The sequence below is a fragment of the Meleagris gallopavo genome, chromosome 3 (assembly GCF_905368555.1).
Source record: "Meleagris gallopavo chromosome 3, MGAL_WU_HG_1.1, whole genome shotgun sequence".
NCBI classification, from domain to species: domain Eukaryota; kingdom Metazoa; phylum Chordata; class Aves; order Galliformes; family Phasianidae; genus Meleagris; species Meleagris gallopavo.
Window position 1 is genome coordinate 67,981,563 of NC_139406.1, and position 22,356 is coordinate 68,003,918.

General features: G+C 36.0%; 1 protein-coding gene across 2 annotated transcripts; it reads left to right on the forward strand.

Annotated features, from left to right (window-relative positions):
• The first annotated feature begins 1,658 nt into the window (after positions 1–1,658).
• On the forward strand, positions 1,659–20,692 carry LRRCC1 (leucine rich repeat and coiled-coil centrosomal protein 1). Of its 2 annotated transcripts, none has more exons than XM_085221358.1 (19): positions 1,659–1,812; positions 1,939–2,144; positions 2,505–2,570; positions 4,003–4,170; positions 4,890–5,059; positions 5,180–5,383; positions 6,175–6,377; positions 7,441–7,624; positions 7,911–8,059; positions 9,045–9,249; positions 12,082–12,221; positions 13,570–13,771; positions 14,070–14,255; positions 15,302–15,476; positions 16,313–16,476; positions 17,083–17,279; positions 17,470–17,607; positions 19,412–19,556; positions 20,371–20,692. In XM_085221358.1, exons 1-19 carry the CDS (start codon positions 1,700–1,702, stop codon positions 20,491–20,493), a joined length of 3,138 nt encoding a protein of 1,045 aa, XP_085077484.1. In that variant the 5' UTR covers positions 1,659–1,699; the 3' UTR covers positions 20,494–20,692. The 2 variants fall into 2 exon arrangements, with proteins under 2 accessions (XP_085077484.1, XP_085077485.1); XM_085221359.1 differs by having other exon boundaries at positions 19,412–19,547.
• The last annotated feature ends 1,664 nt before the right edge of the window (positions 20,693–22,356 follow it).

Genomic DNA, 22,356 nt, shown 5'->3' on the forward strand with positions numbered 1-22,356 from the left:
TAGATCACCTGTTGCGGAGAATGTGTCATTTTAAAGTAGTTTTCTGTGTCTTGCCATCTGGAAGGTGCTCAACGACTTTTCAAAGATTCTAAGTCATATTAGATATAAGCCAGTTTACCACCTGCTGCACAGGACCCCATGATGTATTCACAATCTATTTTCTTTAGAAAACGAGATTACACCTTCAAACACATAAAAATCTACTGCCTTAACAAGATTTTTTTCCCTGTTGTCTGTCAAAATTTTTGCACTTCTGCCTTTTACTGAAAGACATACAAATCTGTTTTGTTGACATAAATATCATTCCAGTTTTGCTACTGATTAAGAAAGAAATCCCACATAACAATTAGCTAAACATGACAAAAGCCACTGTTTTGTGGAATTACACTGTGTTTGTAATTTCATCCAACACAAATGTTCTTGCTAGACATACAGTTTATTTATCTAAAGAATTTCCTTAGCCTTATCAAAACACTAATACAAAGGCGTTTGCATGAGATGCTGTAAACATTCTGTATTGGGCTTTAAAGTATGAATAAAAGTATGGTGGATTTTTTTCATAACAGATATAAGTAACTGCTGGCTGGTGAGTATAGCCAAGAATAGCACTTAAAAGTTCAAATTTAACCATTCAAAAATCACGCATTCAGACTTTGTTGGGCTTCTACAGTGAACAGTGACAGAGAAAAGACCCATCCCAGGACAGCTTCATGAACTGCCCGCTGGAGGTGATTCCTCTTCTATTTTTAGAAGACTGTGTTCCCTTGTACAGGGACAAGTTTGCATTTTCTACAGCAAATGCTCTGTTCTGCACTGTAAACTTACATAGTGTTGCTCATAGCGCTTTCAAGAATAAAAACATCCATGAGGAATTGTCAGTGACATATTGCAAAGGAGTACTACAACACTGACATCAGACACCATGCACAGTTCCAGCCATGGCCGCTGCCCAGGCCTATCTGAGCGAGTAGTGAGCATTAAACCATGACTCCAGTGAACTCTAAGAACTGTAGCAGTCCTAAAAAATAATCAAAGCACTGAAACACTTCCTTGAAGAGTACTCATTGATCATCAACTTACAGACGCAGTCCAGGATGCAGCTAGACAAATACAATAATGTGATAGGTGAAAAACTCACAGAGAGGTTAGGCTCAAAGAGTTATAGTAAAAATGTATATTTATAAATGACCTGATTGTAGTTATGAAATGAATACTAACTAGGTTTGAAAATTAGAGTAAATTATGAGGAGCTGCTAAGGTCCCTGTGTGTGTCCTCAGCGCAGAGGAGCTGCGGGGAGGCCTAACGGTGGCTGCAGCTCCTCACAGGGAGCGGAGGGGCAGCGCTGAGCTCTGCTCTGTGTGACAGCGACAGGGCCCGAGGGAACGGCACGGAGCTGCGTCAGGGGAGGGGCGGGTGGGGGTTAGGGACAGGTTCTGCACCGGAGGGCGGTGAGCATGGAACGAGCTGCCCAGGGCAGTGGGCACGGCCTGAGTGCCGGAGTTCAGGGAGCGTTTGGATACTACTCTCAGGCATAGGGTTTCACGTTTTAGCGGCCCTGCGTGCAGCTAGGACTTGGGCTCAATGACCCTTCAAGGTCCCAACCCCCCTTCGCCGCTCCCGGGGCTGCCCCTTCCCCGCGGCGGGAGGCGGTGCGAAGGCGGCGGGCGGCGCTCGCTGCTTTACGGCAGGTCTGTCGCAATGTACGGAGCGTCGCCGTTGGGAGCGGAGGGAAGTTTGAAGCGAGGCGGCGTGATGGCGGGGCAGGGTGGCGAGCCCGTGGAGCTCAGTCTCGTGGATAAGGGCGTGAGGAGGTGAGCAGCGTTCCTCCGGGCCGGGTGGGTCATGACGGGACAGGGAGCAGGGGAGAGGGGCTGGGGCTGGGCTGGGCTGGGTCCGCCGTTCCCCTTCCTGCTGACGGCGGTGCCTCTCCCCCGCAGTTTGCTGGAGGTCTCGTTGAGCTCGGACCTGCACACACTCAATATGCACTGCAACCGCATCGCCAGAATCGAAGGGCTCGGCCACCTCCGGAACTTGCAGCATTTGGACCTGTCGTCCAACCAAATCCGCCGCATGGAGGGGCTGAGTGCCCTGGAGAGCCTGCGCAGCCTGAACTTGTCCTGCAACCTGATAACGGCAGTGGAGGGTCTGCAATGCTTATTTCTGCCCCATTCTCAACAGATGAGGCTTTATGTATTAAAACTTCCTTCTGGAAGTATGCCTGTGCCGAGGCTGTGCTGAGTCAAAACAAACTGCTGGCCATATTGTGTATGTTTTAAAACGTGCACATGATCTCTTTAAACTTTATTACAACAAGGTGCTGTAAATTGGAAGAAAAAAGTGTGTTTATGTCTTTATATATATATATATATATATATATTCTTATCATAGTTGATGATCATTTGTAGCTGTGATCTTAAAAGGCATACATAATGTGCAAGTCTCGAGTTGACAAAGCAGAGAATTCTGCAAACCTTACTGTCTTTATTTCCCTCACTTTGTTTAGGACTGGAAAAGCTCTTTAATTTAACTACGCTGAATTTGTCATATAATCGTATACACAATCTCTCTGGTAAGTGACTTTGGCATGGGTAGAGCAATAAAAAGCATTTGCCTCACTTCAATTAAGAAAAAAAAATCAAATGTGTTTTCAGAGGTTTCTATCAGTTTGGTCAATTGAGCAATGCTGCTAAAGGTGGTGGCTGCTGTTGCTCTGAGCTGTTAATTTTTTTTCATCATGATTTCTTCTGAGCTGGAATTCATTCTTCTGAATTTGGCACTGCTGAGCTTTGCCTCTATGAGCTTGACCATGTAACTAATGGTCGGGAGCTGCTGGTGTTTAGCTTTATGGAAATGGGAGTGAATGTTCAGCAACACCAGACACAAGCAAACAGCGAGTTCGCATAACTGTAGCTGCCTAGAGATCCTGATCTGGGTTGGTAAAGTGCTGGAACAGGCTGCCCAAAGAGGTTGTGGATGCTTTGTCCCTGGAGGTGTTCAAGGCCAGGTTGGATGGGACTGTGGGCAGCCTGGTCTAGTATTAAATATGGAGGTTGGTGGCTCTGCATGTGGCCGAGGGGTGGAAGCTTGATGATCCTTGAGATCCCTTCCAATCCAAGCAATTCTATGATTCTATGATCTGGAACAATGAACTTTTTTTTTTTTTTTTTTTTTTTTTATGAAAAGGACTAGGCAATGTTTTTCTTATATGTCTATGCTGTAGTAATCTGACTGAAGTCAATCTGGAAGCTCAGTAATTGCAGCTACTACTGTGATGAATAAATGTCATTTTGATTACTTCATGTTCTTTACTTGAATCTTAAATATTGTGAACGAAATGGATGAAGCAAGTGGAGCTTTTTCCTTTCATAGAGAATGGGAATTCTACTTTGCTATGCAGGAGAAATAAAATTCACTGATCATTTGTAGAGCTATGCAAGTACTATGTGCACAAATCTTATCATCAGTTCTGTACTGAACTTCCTGCTCTATTTACTCAGGAGTACAGTAAACACTTCAACTTTATTTCTGAAGTGAAAAATGCAATGCTTTTGGAAGATGCTTACAAACGATTAATGACTTCCTGTTTATTAGCACAAAAATACAACCGTGGTTATGATGTGGAAATTCTGAACCTTTTGTTGCAATGGTCAGTCATTGTTTCTAACTAAGTTTCAAGTTACAGAATGATGAGAGTTTGTTGTAGGAAATTGAAAAAGAACATTTGTAACAATTTTGTTAATGAACTGACTTATAAAAAGGAACTTAAGGCAAAATATTTTCAACATACTTCTTACTAGTTAGAAACTTATCATTAACTTTCATAAAGTTCTATGCTGTAGTTCACAGTAGTTAATATACTTAGCCAGGAAAGTCAAACAAAAGGTTTTACATCATTTCCAATTATGATGTATTGTTGACTGAATATTTTCAGCAGTGTGCCATTTGATCTAAACAGAATCACAGCAGAAATCATTGTTTTGTATTTTCTCTTAAATTTTCAGGATTCCAGTGTCTTCATGGAACCCATCATAAGATCAGCTGTATTGACCTTCGCAGCAACTGCATAAACAATATTAATCATTTACTGCAGTGCACAAAGGGACTGCAATGCTTGACCAATTTGACATTGGAAAAATATGGAAACACCAATCCAGTTTGTTATGCAGCAGGTAGGTATGTTATGACAGCTCGATAATTTGTGCTTTGTTGAACAGTAATTTTCCTTAAACTGTTGGCTGGGTTATGAAGCTTGCAAATTTGTTCATAAACTGGCCAGTCTTTAGAAATATGTATTCTGACAAAACAAATTTGTTTTCCATAGTGAAACATTTTTTTAATTTTCTCTGAGTATATTCTCAAAGTTGTAAATCTTGTTTGCATTTGTAAGGTTCAACTTTTCACATGTTATTTTAGGAGGTGGACAAAGAGTGAATTGCAGCAAGAGGAAGATCAGTAATAAGCACTTTCCTCCTTTCCCACAGCATCAGTAAGCAGTGACAAACAGAATGTGAGATACTACATGTAAGATGCTAATTACATTAGCATTTTCGTTCATTGAAAAAGGACGAAATTATCCAAGTCCTTTTTGAACTTGCCTTTCATTATATTTGTCTTGTATTTCCACCAGCTATTTTGTTGCATTAGGTCTGTATTAAAAAGTTGTCTTAGCAACTGCCACATGCTAATGGTGATGGGGAGATCCCAGTGTAGACCAGAACTATGCTGGCAGCTTCCTAGTTCATTTATCTTGGTATGTTTTCTGTTGAAAGCCTTTACAAGCAGGCAATAGCAGGACACTTATAGATAACTCACTATTTTCACAATGATTTTTTTTCTTGTTTTAATTTATTTTTTTGGAGATTAATTTAAATATGGTCTTTTCCTTAAGGTTATAGAGAAACTGTTCTTCAGGCCTTGCCCCAGCTGGCAGTTCTAGATGGAAGAAATATTCATGGTGACCCAGTAGAGTCAACAGAAGGAAGCTGTTCGAATTTGCAGTGTTTAGAAGACATTTTGAACTGTTTAACTTCATCCGGGTCCCCTTCATCCAAAGATCAGGTGCCATAGTTTGCGTGTACTGGTTTTAAACTTCAGAGATTTTTGTTTGTTTTTGTTTTGTTTTGTTTTATATTGCAAATAACTCATTAATGTTACAGAGCTTACTTTTTGTTTTGATAGAAAGCCTTACCGTTGGTGACACCGCACATCGACCAGGCGTTAGCTTATTTTCGGCAGCGTACAAAAATACCAGTACAAAGTTCTGTCAGTTCCTCTACAGAGCATGTTTCATCTTCAGAGCCTGAGAAGTCCATACTTGATAAAATACAGAGTGAGATGAGGATTCAAAAATTAGAAGATCAAATTTCACAAATACTGCAGAAGGTGATTTTTTTTTTTTTTTTTTTTCCTATGGTTGCACAAGAGGTTCCGTTTGCAAAACAAGTTCCTTTTGATTCTGCAGAAGTTCACTATGAATGATACACAGTTTATACTGGTACATATGTTGACTTCATAGTAATGTGTATTCAGTAATTTTGAAAAACTAAGGAGATTAAAAAAAACACTTTTAAACCAGCTATAGCACTTTGATTCATGAAAGTTTCATAGTGACTGAAAACCATGGCATATATGGCTACAAGGACTATCTGATCATATATTAGATAGCAAATTGTGTTCTGATTGTTTGGTTTTTATTCTGAAGCCATCAATATATGTAATTGAACCAGAGCAAAATATGAAATGTAGCAGAGTCGGTGAAAGTTGATTTTGCTAGCTAGTAGGTTAGGTTGCTCTGATATGTTTGTCAGGTATGTTTTTCTCTGTTTTAATAACCATTTATTGTGTACCTTGGAAACATGCCATTTTTTTTTAAAGTGCTGTATGTTTTACATTTTGCACCAATCTTTCTTCTATGCCTAATGATTTTTTTTTTAGTAAACTTCAGGTATTTCAGAAAGTTACAGTTATTTATTCTCAAGCATGTGGTTCTATTTTGTTTATGTTATCTTTATAATATTGAATTATTTTAGCAAGGAGGAAAAGGGGTAGCTTGGAAGCTGCTGTTTACTTCTCTATGAAAAGTAGATTGTAAGTCTTAACTTCCTGAAAATAGTACCTTGATAACTGTTAGAAATGAGCTAATTAGAACAGATAGAACTTCAATCTGTTCTTAGGTATCTGATGCCTCAAAAAGAGAAGCCTCTCCAAATGTTCTTAAAGCTAAAAGAGACACAGATCCAACTTCTGAGAGCGAAGATGAGACTGAGAAGGAGAACAGCAAAAAGGCTGTGAAAAGAAGCAAGATCCCTACTTACCATAGAACTACTTTATCTGCTAGACGTCACTTGAATCATCCTAGGACCAAGATAACTGACAGGTTATGTCCACGTTTGCCATATAAATAAAAATTAATTAAGCTGAATGTTGTTGGAGTAAACCTAGTTTGTGTTGAAGCATTTTATGAATGTGTTAGGTTGAGTGAACTTGAGATAATGCTCTAAAAATTACTAGCTACTGTGGCTTTATATCAAAACTATTGATTAGCAAAGCAACTGTCAAATATCTGGTGTTTATTCTTGGGATTGGGGCAGAGTAGGTGAAAATTACATACTTGTTAGCTGACCCTGCTGATAATGCTTAATATATTAGCCCTCTTTTTTCTTACATAAACTCCTACATCTGTATTTTTTGTATGTCTTTTATATGCCTTGAATTTTAAAGTGGTATCTCTATAAAATACAGAAAACCTTATCTATATATTATTTAACTTCTTGAAGTTTATTCATCAATTGCTCAGTCATTCACCAATATGAACATCTACTGTATTTAGCTGAAAAGGAAATTGAACTGAAGATTCAAAAAAAAAAAAAAAAACTTTCTGAATTGTAGCAGCATACTTATTCATCTTTCTTTTAAATTATATAAAACGAATTTTTCATTACAGAAATACATCACTGCACGAGTCAAATTAAAAAAAAATCTAAAAAGATGTCAAAGCAGTTGTCAAAAATATAGTTGTTCTTTGTGTTGACAGTGAGGCTGCTGTAGCAACAAGTCTGAACATACAGTAAATATCAAAAGTGTGGGACAAATGATGATATAAATTAAACCATTAGATTATTCAACTACTGCAGCTTTACAGCTACTCTGCTTCTCTAAAATTGCTTCATATCTATCTGATCAAAAGATGTTTTTCTGATAACATTACTAATACTACATGTTTTTACAGCTGAAGATTTGAATTTAGCAGTTTGCTTCTAGACCTGCTTACAGATTATTTTCTAGGTGGCTTTGAATTCTGTGCAATTCAATTTCTGTATTTTACAAGACAGTACTTTACAGTTCTTTATCTGAATCCTCAATACTTCTTTTAGTGGCATTTGAAAAAATGTTTAAATTCTCCATGTTGTTAAATACCTCTTGTTTTTCTGTCATTGAAGTGAAAAGAAGAGTTCCTCAAAGCATTCACCTTCCCATCAGAGGAACTCTCATCTCAACTCATCATCAGATAATCCCAATTTGGAAGTAGTGGGAAGAAGAGCTGATGTATTAATTGGAAGACAGAGCAATATGGAAAAAGTGAATGAATTGAATTCAAATGCAACAGAGGAAGCCACATACCGAGTATGTTCTGCAACCATTTGAATATGTCTTCCCCTAAAGTCAAATGTGTGTCTCTTGGTGAAACTCTCAGATTTGAGATGTCAAAAATAATGGCATTTAGATAGAATAAAAAATAGTTTTGTACTGAAAGAACAACTGAAAGAGAATGTTGTGTTTTGGCATGGTCACTTTACTTGGTCTCTCTCAAATTCAGTTATCTTTTTCTACGATTATGAATATCATTCTTCACTTTTGGCTACATTTTAATATTACCACATAAATTGATGCTTACTACATTCTTGTTTAGGCACTGATTCAGGAACTTGATCAGGAAAAAGAAAGACGGTGGAAAGCAGAACAAGCAGAGAAGAAATTAGTAGAGCATGTCAAAGAGTTACAGAAACATGCAAAAGAGGAAAAGAATATTCAAAGTATGGCTGTATACACTACAGAGAGGTAGGAAAATTGATGCTGTAGTATATTTTTTTTCTTCTAATTTCAATTCATAGACTGAGGAAATGAGAATAGTTTTAAAGAATGTGCTTGGAAAATGACACATCAGAAAGTACTTCTTGAACATCTCTCAATATTACTTAGTGAAATTCCTTTCTAGTATCTGCTGAAATCCAGTCCTGGGCAATACTTAATGGGTTGTCACTGCTTGCTTGAAAAGACATAAAGGAACAAGAATATCTGTCAGTACTCAATACCCTATTCTTCCTCTTCATATCTCAGAATGGTATCAGTGTGCCACTTAACTCTGGTTCTAGTATTTTTCTTTCCAAGCAATCACTGTTTTGATTGTTCTTTCTCTTCCAGCTGAGACACTAGTAACTGTATCTTGTCTCATGTCATGCTTCCAGTTCCTAAGCTTTTTTTTTCCACTAGTCCACATAGCTGGCTTTTTTCCTGTGTGAACGAAGATGTTTCTGGCAGGCCTGAGCTGGGCAATGGGCGATATGTTGTACAGGTCTGACATAGCATATCTTTGCATAGATGTGCCATCCTAATCCTTGCAAGCTGCTTTTTGTTTTTCATACGTTCTCCCTTCTAATGTAGTTGTTGACAAGTAACACTTTGTTCAGAGATTATTCCATTTGTGTTTCTTAATTGCATATTGATACTATAGGTACAGTTTACATGTAAAGCAAAATTATGTTTGGAATGTGTTTTCTTTGCAGACTTATTTATGAGGTTGTATTCAGCCTTTTTTATTTATTTTAAAATAAAATCAAATATAGTAGTGCAATGCATAGCTTTGGTAATCTTTTACATATTATTAAACAACTTTGCATGACAGTGTTGCACATAATGCAGTTCACCAAAGAAGTACAAGATGCAGTGCTACAACCCTTACTAAATAAATGTCTATTTCTTAATGTAATTGACATTACTAAATTCAAAACCTCTCGTTATACAACTTCATTGTATTCCTTCTCAGGTTAAAGGAAATGATATTGAAAGAGAGAGATGTTAAAACGAGATTGCAAACAGAAGTGCAACAGTTGAAAGATGAAACTGAAAGACTTACAAATGAGTTAAATCAAGCGAAAGATAAAGAAGCAGAACATCAGAAGGCAATGCAAGCTTTAGAAGAGGCGTTATCCAAGATGGAAACACAGAGATTGCAGCAACGAGCAATAGAGGTAAATATTTTTCATGACTGAATAGTATGATGGCTACAGGATGGCCAGTGTAGTCTTAAGTAAGAATAAAGACCAGACTTTACAGTGTAGTGGTTTTGTTTAATTTTTTAATCAAAGTGGATGCTTTCTTCACAACCAGAACAAAATGGTAATTGCTGAGAACTTATTTTAGAGCTGCTGATTTGTTGTTGTTTTCTTGGGGTTTTTGTTTTGGTTTTGATTATACAGCTGGAGGTAATGATGGAGCGTCTTCATTTAGCATATGAATAGATATGGTGCTGGAACAAATGCTGCCACTATTTCTGACAGAATAGTTTATTGGTAAAGTTTCAGTGGTCAAAGGCAGCTCTCTTCAATATGTACATTACTATTGTTTGGTTATATTCACGTTTCAGCTTGTATTTCATCCACTTACAGGAACTGTGTCTTAATAAATCCATCTTCAAAAGTCTCTGAACTGCTAGCACAGTACTCTAACTGCTGTCAGATACCCTAAAGGAAAACAGAGAGAGCTGGGAAGTATGCGGACAACCAAACTGCCAGTGCCATTCCAGTTATAAGTTAAACACCCTCCGTTCTGGGTTCCCTTATAGAGTCAGATTGCCTAAAAACAAGTGCCTAGTACTTGTTTACAGCTTTTTTTTTTTTTTTTTACCTCCAGCTGCATCTTCAGAAGAGTGCAATTGTGCTATGGTTCCCATGTTATATCATTCAGCTGTCATATCATTCATCTTGTTTTTATTAGGGGAAGGTCTTTTTTCCTGTCTTAAGGTCCTGTAGACAAATACTAGTAATTGTGTTTCAGAAAAAGTCATGATTATCTAAAAACAAAATTATCGGTTTTAACGTTTAATTTACTTTTGATTTATTTTATCAACTCTTAAGATTTATGAATTCTTGAATACTTTGTAGAGCTTTCTTATAGTACAAATTGGTAGTCAGCTTCCTATTAGGGAGACCTTTACTGCCATCAGTGGTAAATGGTCATACCTCTATGCAGTCACAATGTAAGAATTTCAGTAAACATGACTAGATTATTTAAAGGCTTTGAGCGTCTGTACATCTAAATTTGTACCATTTTATTCTGGCACTCCTTAAATTTGCAACTGTTTTAACTTGAACATTTTTTTTTAAACTCATTTTAGAGGGGGAGTTGCCTCGTTTTATCCACAAAACAGCAGGGATGCAGTAAAATGTATTTAAATCTTCTCATGAAGAGGCTTAGTATATGGAACATGGGAACTTAGCTTCATGCACGAGTCTCACAGTAGTATTTATACAACTGAAGTTAGCATACGAATTTTAAATAATTCTGTCATCAAATTGAAGCTTATAACAGGCAGTAGCACTTACTCAATATTCTTAAGAGATATGGCAGGAGATAGAATACCTTATTCTGATGGATTTAAAAAAAAAAAAAAACACATTATTTCCAGTGTCTACTATGTAGCTTTCCTTAATTATTGTTTTTCATCCTTCAATATCAAGCCAAGGGAAGCATTGTGTAGGAATTCAGAATATAGTTCTGTTTTCATTTGCTTTCTTTGTCTTGTGGAGGTTGAATTTTCTGTTTGTTTCTGATGAGAGCTGGAAATCCAACTAGCATGTCTTTATTGCATTCTATTTCTACAGTTAGATAATCATGTAATCATAGAATGTCTTGGGTTAGAAGAGACTTCAGGGATCATGAAGCTCCAACCCCCCCACCACAGACAGGGCCACCACCCTCCCCATTTAGTATTAGACTAGGCTGCCCAGGGCTCCATCCAACCTGGCCTTGAACACCTCCAGGGACGGGACATCCACAGCCTCTCTGGGCAGCCTGTGCCAGCACCTCACCACTCTTTCTGTAAAGAACTTAAATAAACTTAGATAACTAACACACAAACTAATCTGGAGTAGTCCATTAAGCATTCATACCTTTGATACTCTGGAAAGCAAATAAGTCATTAACACTTACCACTTGAGCGCGCAGGGATTGAAATGAATAGTGCAAGTCATTATGTGATATAAGTGTCACCATTGACACCACCTTCTGCTGTTTCTGTTGCATGTTCTAACCTGCAGCCTTCTGAAGTGTTCTGATTCTGAATTACTATTTCATGAATAATAAAATATTTTTTAATAATTATTATCATTTTTTTTTAATTTAGTTTGCTATGTCAGAAAATACCCTTCTGTATCTAAAAGGTTTTAGATTATAAAATGGAATTCTTCATGAAAGCTTCATGGAAAAAGTGGAGTATGCCATCTGCTGTTCATAATGAGTCTTCTTTTTCTTTGTGAAATCAGTAGAGAAAAACTGTTCAGCAACTTTAAGCTGTAAGATGCAGATTTTTGTACTTACAGTGTGTAAAAATAATTACAGATAACAAATACATAATCTAGAATGTTTTGCTTGAAACCAGTACAAATGTTAGAATATGGGAGTTTTTAACTGAGCTAATCATTCTACAAATATTCCTGTCCTATTTATGCAGGACAATTTCTACTTCTTTATAAATTAAATAGATGCCCTTTGTTCTTGGTGAAAGCTAGTTGCTTTTTTCTTTTGTGGTATGTTAAATATGTGCTCATATTTAAACATTTACCGTTAAATTTCTGCAACAGTAAGAGTATACTAAATTTAAAAAATACTTTTTTGTGGGTTGGGTAGCATTATAAAATTCCATAAAACTTTATGAAAAATTCTGCCAGTTGTGAAGCATGATTTAAACATAATGTCTTGTATAAAGCTCTTACTAAAGCACCTGTTTTATATTTTGGTACAAGTCATGAAGATAGGTAACAGTTTTAAGAATCTTGTCCTCTTGTTTTTATGATTCTATACAGATGAAACAGATGCAAGAAGCAGAGCTTAAAGCATCAGCAAATGAAAGAGAATTACAGTTACTTCGAGTATCTCTTCGACAGCAGAGGGAGAAGGTAAAACAACTGCACGAACTTCTTATATTAAGAGAACGAGAACAAAGGTATGGGATCTTTGCTAACTTGCTATGAAAACAAAGTAGAATACTTTAGTATTGCAGACATGTTTTGAATGTGCTCTGCCAAGTGTAGGTGGCTGTCTTTGTGGGAGAGATGTTCTCTGTAAAATATGTAGATGTCTTCCCACACATTTTTAGTCTCATTTAAGAATGTCTTCATAGTTTTTAGACTCCTGATTTGCAAGTCCTTGTAGGCAAATGTTCTTCTTTTGTCTTTCTTTTGATACATTCTTGTTTTATTATATGGGTGAACTTACGTTATTTTATGGTCTTTAATTGGGAAATAATCAGGTAAAACTGAAGTCAATTTGAATTACTGTCAGAAAGTTGGTGTGTGCGTGTGTGTGTGTGTATACATATATATTTGTGTGTGTGTGTGTACTTCAGTAATACCAAGTAATTCCCCAAAATGTCAGATTCTGTAGCATCTTGAATTAGTTTATTATTTTGAGTGGGTGGCTTGATTGGCTGTTTTTCCCTTTCCTCTCACAAAAGTATGTATGTATTTATTTATTTATTGAGAATACTTGAACACAAGTTCTGTATTATTGAGCTAATACAATCAAATAAATGTACACATAAAACAGCCAGTTGTTTTTGGTATACTACCATGTGAAGAAGCTTACTGATAAAATAAGCTGATAACACTTGCTTAGCTTTGAGCATAAATGTATTCAAATACCAAAATAACTGCAGGTTAAGATGGGAAGAATCTGATAGCTGTGTTCTGTTACTTTATTCTGTTAAAAATTCCTAAAAGATGTAACATGAAAGATGGCAAACAGATTTTGTTATTTAAAGCAAATGGACAGAATAATCTTCAAGTACACTGTGCTCCATGTTTCTACTACAGCTGTGCCGCCATCCTGTATGGAGGCATATCCTGGAGCTCTTTAGGGCCTCATTGCAATTGCTTTTCGGTTTGGTGTCTAAGTGGGAAACAATAATTATTGGGTAAGGAAAGGGAAGAAAAGTTATCTGGCTATACAGTGGCTTTCCTGATTCCCCTTTCTTCCTGCTCTTTGTTATTCTGCATTACCAGGAAAGCAAACAAACATTAACAGCAAAAGAATAATGGAATGTTTTTATGAATATTTGAATTGAAAAGTGAAGCTATTCCTTTCTCTGGACGTTTTAATAGTAATAGTCAACACACTTTTCTCTATCCCGTGGCCATAGTCATGAGGCCTTTTAGTGAAACTAAGGAATGAATTCCCTTCATTATGTGATTCATCATCCTTTTTAATAAATATTAAGGAAATCAGCTGAAGTAGCATTGTCAGATACTGTAGTTCTTTTCTATGTAGTTCTTGTATATGTTTGGTAACTCCAGGAAAGAACTTGAAACCCGAGTTGCTTTACATGGACCAGAGTTTCAAGCGGCTGTGTCAAAAGAAGTGGCTAAAGAGGAGCAGAGGCACGAACAGCGTGTTAAAGACTTTGAGGAGAAAATTAATACATTAAATCAGAAGTATACAGAGTTAGAAGATGAATTTCGTTTAGCTTTAATGATTGAGGCAAAAAGGTTTAAAGAGGTAAGAGAACATTTAATCTTGAACTAGACAGAGTTGTAGTGCTCTTAAATGGGTTGTGCTCCTTTCATTCTTAAAGTGTTTGTTCCAAGGACTCATCTGAAAATGCTGTTAGTTACTGCTACTTTCAAATGTAAATGATTAGAACTTAACTGGTAGAAAATTAGCTTTGGATACTCATTATTTCACATTGTGTTACTAAACTTAAATTCCTTTTTTATTTGAAAAATGAGATATCATTTTAGTGTTTACACTTTTTTTCAAAAGAGAACATTTTTCAAGAGTTTTTATGAAATTTTAGGTACAAGAGGATTTTGAAAACGTTTCTGCTGATCTAGCTGAACATCAGCAGGCCCTCTTTCAGTTTCAACAAAAGGAAAAAGAGATGACAGTTCTGATCCAAGACCTAACAAGCATAGTGAAAGAACAGAAAGCAAAGATTGCAGAATTATTAAAATCAAATCAGGAAACCACAGCAAACCTGAAGGTACTTCTTTCAAAACATTTGAACTATATATCTATTTGGGTTAGATTTTTTTTTTTGGTTGTTTATTTTAGTATTTTATCTAAAATGTAACATTCTGTACCAGATGGATTCACTGAAAGATGCATATTTCCTTTTGCATTACAGCAGAGTAACCCACATCAGCTTTTATTCTTGCATCTCCTCTTTATTTCTTACAAACACTATGCTGTTTGTACTGCAAAATCCAGAGTTATTCTTTTTTCAGAGAAATTGCTTTGTGAGCACTAGTGCCTAATGTATGATAAGGTGGTTGCTCTGAACTCGGCTTTAAAAATGTACATTAATTTCCCTGACCTTTTGTAAAGTCAAAATAATGGATTATGGTTCTACAGCTAAAAACTGGAATTGCACTGCACATGAAGTAAAAATGAGACTTAAGTAGTCAAGTTGTTCAACAACTTTTTAATGTAATCTGGTCCACATATTTATCCAGTACTTCCTTGTTAAAATTTCTGTGCGGTACAACCCCTGCAAACCTGTTTCTTATCTTGTTATACATCACTATTGTGGTATCCAAACAAAACAGACCAATGTTGCTTAAAAACTAAAATACAAAAATAGCTATATTAAACAACTTTAATATGTAAAGCAAAAAATTGTGTAATCACAGATAAATCTTGATCATGAGAAGTGGAAGTTGAAAGCATCACAACTTCTGTCTTTTTTAATATTTTAACTTTGTTTATTCTCTTGTTTCTGACATGTACAATTCTAAATGAGTTCTTGTAATGGCATTAATCAAAGTTGGCTATTTAGAAAACAGCTTTATAAATGGTTTTGAGGGATTTAAGTATTTCTGTTTGAAGCAAACATCTATGTCCCATTACTGGGAAGATAAGCAAATTTTTAAATCAGATGGAAGCTTCTACGCAAGCAGAATATTCCTCAGTTTACTGGTATTCAGCAAATGAAATTTTAACTTTTCTAGCTAGTTAGCATTGATTTGAGATTCTGAATACTTGTTTTAAAGAATCTTTCTTTTTTTTTTCCCATGTTCATTCACACAGAATCGAACTGAAGAACTTGAAACTGTGATTGAGCAGGACAAAGAGAAGGCTGGTCAAGTGGAACTTCTGAAAAAGGAAAATGGAAAACTTATTTCTCAGCTGACTGCTCAAGAATCTGTAATTGATGGATTAAAAATGGAAAGAAAAATATGGGGGCAGGAGCTGGCACAACAGGGTAAAACACACACATTACATATATATATATATTGCAGTAAAACTGCTGATATTCAATATTATACTTTCCAAGTAAACATCCCAACAAATCCATAATTATGACGAGATCTCTCAATGTCTTGTTGATCTTGCCCATTTGTAAGGACGATGTGGAAAAATACTACTTCTGTAGTATGTGGGCCATTTATAAGAACTTTAACAGCAATTGTGAGAGTTATCTGTGAATACAGTGTATCTGCGTGCCCAAAATGTCAAAATGCCATAATGCTATGTGAAGCATTTTTAAATAAGAAACTATGGAAAGAAGTTTTTGTAGCGTTATATAATACTGCATGTCTATCAGCTAAGTCTAGTGTGGAAATTTTATTGACATCTTTTATTAAAAATACATCAATAATGCATTAAATGTGGGTTAAAAAAAGGCCCTGGCTTTTTTTTCCCTCTGATTCTCATGAGTCTTAGCACCACTTTGTAGTTTCTTCTGAGATTGGTTGAATCTATAAGAATTACTGTTCATTTTTTTTAGGGAAGTTTTCTTAGAATAAAATACTAGGCTGGATGTGGCTCTGGACAGCCTGGTCTGGTGGTTGGTGACCCTGCACATAGCAGGGGGGTTGAAACTAGATGATCACTGTGGTCCTTTTCAACCCAGGCCATTCTATGATTCTATGGTTCTATGATACTAGCCTTCAGTTCTGCCTTTCTTTTTAAGTTTTTCTTACAGATTACAGTGTTTATAGTGGGCTGAATGATGACATTTGTTTAATATTGTTGTTTCCTCGCCTGAGTTATCTGTAAACTGATGGCTGTAGTATATGAATGTCCTGTACTATCTAGGAGCTCACCTTTCTCAAGATCGGGGAAAACTGGAGGCAAAAATCGAGGTTTTAACAAACGAGGTGGAAATTTTAAAGAAGCAGAGGGAACAGGACAGTGATGCTATGCGAATTAAAAACAAAATAGTGGACGATCAGACAGAAACAATTAGGAGATTAAAAGAAGTAAGTTGGATGTGTTACAATTTGTTTTTACGTAAAATTAAGACTTGTAATGAAGTTACTGTAACAGCTCTGATGGAGATGTTGCTCTGCACTCCTAGTTTTACTAATTCAGAAAGTGCAGGCAAGCTGTCTGTAGCAACTGATTTCATTGAAGAGAGATTCTGATTTCAGAAGAGAGCCTTGTTTCAACAGATGTTCATTGAATCTCTCATTGAATCATAGTTACATAAAGACTTTTTGCCATTGCCTCACTCAGTTATTCTTGTAATGATTCTGAGAGAGAAAGTTATTCTTGTAATGATTTTGAGAGAGAAAATCTAGGATAGTGTAATTCTTCAGTTTGTTGGGTTTTTTTCTAATAACACAAGAAGTTTGTTGCAGGTTTATTTTACCCACATAAGTACTTATTCTGCTTTTGTCAATCAGTATTTTAACAATCCAGCTACTGTGTCTTTGATTAGTTTATTCCATTCCATCTCATTCAGAGACTTAAAAATTAAGTCAGTCTGCTTTTATTCTGTTTAGACTAAACAGAATTTTTAAAGGTTAACAACAAAGTTAAAATAAAGTATATCTTTTCTATTCTGAAATATTTTTCTTCTACAGGGCTTACAAGAAAGAGATAAACAAATCAGAAAACAGCATGAAGAACATAAGCTTTTTCAACTACAGTTGGATGAAAAAGCTACCGAATTTGAAGAGCTTATGGAAAGGCTAGAAAGACAAAATGAAAGGAAAGAGCAGTTAAAGCAGCGCTTAGAAGAAAAAGAAGTAGAACTTGATGACATGAGGAGAGCACACAGGTGATGGATACAATGGGCAATAATTCTTTGGGATCCTAATTGTTCACAGCAGATCCATGAAGTCTTCTTTTTTGCTTAGAGAGTAGTTTCTTGCCATTAAAACTTATAGAAATGTGGAGAACTGGGAATATTAAATCTTTTTCTGTCCTCCTAAGAAATGGAATGATAAATATATACATTTTATTTTCAGCGCGCTGAAGAAAAAGTGGCAAGGTAAAGATGAACTATTATGCCAGCTGGAGGTGCAAGTTAAACAGATGAAGGAGGGCTTTGATATGAAGGAGAAAAAGCTGATTGAAGAGAGAAATAAAAGTCTTCAAGCTCAGAGGTGAAAACCTTAACATTAGTAGGTTATTCTGTTAGCTGCAGCAACAGACAAAAATGTTACAGTGACAGAATGCCTTTGGTGAGTAATTAGCAATCTCATTTCCAGGAAACTGTGAGTAGAAGTATTTCTTGCTCTACAAGTAACTTTACTACCCAAACCCAGTATTCAGTTGCAGTATTTGTCCTTTAAACTTTTTAACTATATTCCAGTTCTCTTTGAAAATAATTAGAGCCTGCCCCCAAGTATGCTTCTGCACTGCAGTGCTTTTGGTTCCCTTCTCTGAGGAAGTTTGACAAGTTGTGGTAGGGACTTGTCTGCAGTCATCACGTGTGCTGCCTAGGGTTATGTAGTGAAGATACTCATACACATGAGGCAGTCTCACAGTCTGTAAAGGGCATCTCTTTGAGGATGAGCCTGTCAACTTTCTTGTTTGTTATCTGGATGCATAGAGCTGTTTACCAAGGTCAAGCCAAGCAACTGTGGCTGGCACTTGAGTATAGGGGAGAGACCACAGCACTTTACTGATGTCTGTCAGGCTTATGTAAATACCTTGATCAAATATCTAGAAAAACTCAGGTGGGATCCACAATACTTATCTACCAATACAAGGGTAAATGTTAACAGCAATAATAAATATTTAAGTCTGTAACTGAGTACTTGCAAATTATTTCTCGCTCTCCTCCCACACAAGTGATAAAAGGTTTTCAGTTTCTTTTATTTTTCCTCTTGTACTGTCAATATTTTTGAGCAACTACTAGGAAATATATAGAGAGAAACAAATATTCATACCCTAGAAAATGATCACGGACTTAGATGATGCTCAGTTATTTTATAGACATATGGCACTTTAGAGACATAGGGTAGACCGCTGCCTGTGATGAACTTAGATTTGTTAGTAGGATTTTTGCTTTATTCCTTGGTCCTTTTCTCTTGTTTTCCACCCAACTATTATTAAGAAAAGACTAATTAGATAAATTCTGCACATGTACTATCAATAATAACCACTTTTTATTAAAGTAATGAGTTAGCATGATTTCAATTTTTTGCTTTATCTTCTTAAATGAAGTACATTAATCATGCTTCAATGAAGGAAGGTCATCTGATTAATATGTGAAAGAAAATACTTTGATAATCAATTCTGATTTTAAAAAAACAATCCACAACAAAAACGCACCAACCACACCTCGAATGGTATAGGTTTTGCAGTGGCTGGAAAATCAGTCATGAAACTGAAATTTTACTGAAATAATTGTTTTGTTTCAGAATATTGATATAAATCAATTCTGTAGTGGAATAGATTGCTTTGTTTTCTGTTAATGCATATTTTAGAATCATCCCCAAGCAGAATTTGCTTGGGAATCAGATAAATGCTTCAATTCTGTGAAGTAGACTCTCTTGTTTGTGTGGAACATAGACCTGGAGGCAATCTGCAGGATCATCTAATCTATTTGCCTTCTCAGAAAGCAGAAGTGTGATAAGCTGATGTTTGAAAACATATGGAGCTGTGAGCCATGTTAACATTAGCAAGTCTGAATATTTTTATTTTTTTCTAGTGATTAAATGTTTCAGCTAAGAGTGATTAAATGCTTCTGCTAAGAATGCCAGAAGCCCTAAATGTGGTGCATAAAACCAGAAGGTGTGCTTGAGAAAACATATTATCTTCTGAAGCTAGATATTGAAATAACTTTTTGTGCTTGTGTTGTTGAAATCTTATCAAAGGATTCAGGATTAGGCAAAGCAAAATGTTTTATATTTTTGTTTCCTTGGAAGAATGTAATTTATTTTTCATTATTATTATTTTTAGGATTGCTACAGAGAAGCTTCGTGAAATGGACGATGCTTTTAGAAAACAACTTGAGTCAGTATTGGCAGCTCATGAGGCAGAAATAGTGCAGCTGGCAAATGAGAAGGAAAAACAAATTGAAGCAGCAAATGAAAAAGTAATTTTGGTACCAAATTAATACGTTTATTTTATTTGCATTTTTATTTTCCAGCTACTCCAGCAGTGATGCTTATAATCACTGATTTCTATTAGTCTGTCTAATTACTTGATGGAAACAGCCCTACTGTAGTACTCCATCTTTTCACAGTAAGAAAATAACTAAAACTGTACTATCATCAGGTTTTTGGAGTGAAGTAAATGAAATCACACGTGATGCAACCCTTACTAGTTGTCACCTTCCCATTATTCTTGCTGGTGTACATAGGGAATGATTATACCAGACATTCCATTTAACTCGCACAGGTCTGTGTTAGCAGTTGATGTTCTTGCCATGTGTTGCATTCTATCTTGCTGTGACAAAGCAATTTTTCTATGTAGTAGATATTCTAGTTTTTACATTAATAGCAATCTCCTACTAGTTAATACTTCTTTTTTTTCTTTTTTAATTAAAATTCTGCGACTGCAAATTCTATTTGCTGGCAAAATTGTGATACTTATTTAAATATCTGATACCTTCTAACATGGACTTTGTTTTTTTCTGATTTAGTAGTTGTTTGTCCTGTCATGTCTATTTGTGGCAGTTTTGTCTAGCTCCTTGAGAAAGTTGTTTTTTTTTACTTTGGATTATCACTGCAGTCAAAAAGTCTTTTCCATAATATAAAGTTTAAAACATAAATCTGTTCTGATTTAAACATGCAACTCCTATATCTTTTATCAGAGTTAAAAATTGTCGAGAATATATGTTTGTTGGCAGTATTAAGGAAAAGTTAGATCTGTACTTGTTTATTTGATCTGATTATTTGATCTTTATGTGCTTTCAGGTTTACTACGTTGAAGAAGAAATGCGTCAGCTTCTGCAAGAAACAGCAAGCAATAAAAAAGCCATGGAAGATAAAATAAAACGGATTACGTATGTGTTGAGTGACATTCAGCAAGATCTGTGAAGCTTTATGTCTTACATTTCAGAGCTGTTCTTTACAAATGTATACACTAAAAAGAATATTAATTTAAACAAATATGCTACAGCGCACTTCTTATTTGGTTTGAAGTGCTTCTAGAGAAGAAATTTTGCATAGAATTTTGACAGCTTGGGAATCAGACAAATACTTGTACAGTATTTTTATAATAAATACTTATTTCTAACCCTTTGTTATTTTTGACTATTCTGTCAAAGTTGGATCAGAAACAAATTTATTGATTGAAAGCATTGCATAAATTGAGACATGAATGTTTGAGTAAGAGAGAAGAATGTAAAAGCAAAGGATGTTTTCTAAGTGTGAGCATACAAAAATGTGTGAAGACAAACTTAAAGATTTCCAGTGTTGTGGTACAAATTTTGTAATTGTTGTAATGAGCAAAGAACTTAACCTGAAAATGTTTGTGATCTGCACTTGCTGCAGCAAGTGGCTTTTCACCAGGCTGCTGAAAAATAGGAGATTATAAGCCTTAAATTAGAACAATCATAGTAATGTATAAATGATAGAAATTTCATCTCCACTCTACAGATGCATTTATTTTATTTGTTTGTTCTCGTTCTACTGGCCATAATCTAAAGTTCTTAATGCTGTGGTAGTAATTATAATTGTGTTCTCTCTTGGTACACCAGATGGAGCTATTGCTTCCCATCTTGCAACTCATAATAGCTAAAGCAGACTCCTGTAGCACAAATGACAACAGACTCTACTAACCTGAATTTAGCATCACTTTGTTCTGCATCCCAAAATGAGTTCTCTAATATGGAATAGCAGTATAGGTAATTTTGTATGAGTAGTAGTGCTAATAGAAGGTCACAGGGCTTTCGTTAACTGTGCAAGGCCTGTTGAGGCTTGTTACCAGCTTGTTACGAGAACTTGTGTGAACCATAAGCTAACATGAGCTGCTTCTTGTTATGAGGTGCAGCTTTAGCATGAAATGGAGGCAAAAGCCTTGGAAATATGGGTACAAGCTGAAAGCAGAGGCTGCAGCACCACCAGTGTGCTAAGTGCTCTGGAAACACACAACACTGAAAACTGGGAAGACACTTTATTTCCATTACAAAGTTAAGCTGCAGCAAAGAAAAAAAATGGAAGGGCTGGGAATTGTTTTGAAATTGTACTGTCCTATAAATTAGGAAGATCCCATGTGTGTGGGATGGGACAGAAAAGACCTGCTTCAATTCTGGTTCCCTGCATCCAGCAGTGACATGAGGGAGGAGCGGAGCCATCCGCGCCAGCCACAGGGCATCCCCTCTGATACTGTACTCTCCTAACTAATGTATGTGTGTAATGATAGACTTGTTAAGGACTGACTACTTTGAAGCAATTTGATGATACTTAAATACGAATATATACTGGTAATGTTTAGTAAGGTGCAAGATTTAACTCTTGGCACGTCTGTCGGTCTAGTAAATTTTGTTGTAAAGTTTAAAATTTGGTTGGTTTATCAGTCTGACACTATCACAGCAACCTTCTTGATTGCCTGACAGAAATATCTCAGCACCACCGATATGCAGATGAAAATATCCTCTCAAGGTGACCTTGTGCTCTGCACACTTCCTTCTTCAGAGGCTACATAATAATCTGGAAAACTTTTCTATAACATCTACATGGATGTCACACCTAAAGGTTGTGGTTTCTGCAGCAATTCAGAATGTTTTTCTGTTGTGTTTACCTAGTGTTTCTTTGGGCACTTCTCTAACTCTTTGACCAATCCACATTCTGATGTTGTGACCGAATACTTGGAATGCACTGGCAAGGTAGCACACCTTCCTTGTAACCACATTCCATTTATTAATGTCAGCCCAAGTTTTCCTTAAAGTTTTTCATTCT

Excerpts from the sequence above, each read along its gene's own strand:
- LRRCC1 (XM_085221358.1), top strand. The coding sequence starts at position 1,700 with ATGTACGGAGCGTCGCCGTTGGGAGCGGAGGGAAGTTTGAAGCGAGGC. Across the intron at positions 5,384-6,174 it reads TTTCACAAATACTGCAGAAG|GTATCTGATGCCTCAAAAAG; the intron begins GTGATTTTTTTT and ends ATCTGTTCTTAG. Across the intron at positions 15,477-16,312 it reads GCAGGAGCTGGCACAACAGG|GAGCTCACCTTTCTCAAGAT; the intron begins GTAAAACACACA and ends TGTACTATCTAG.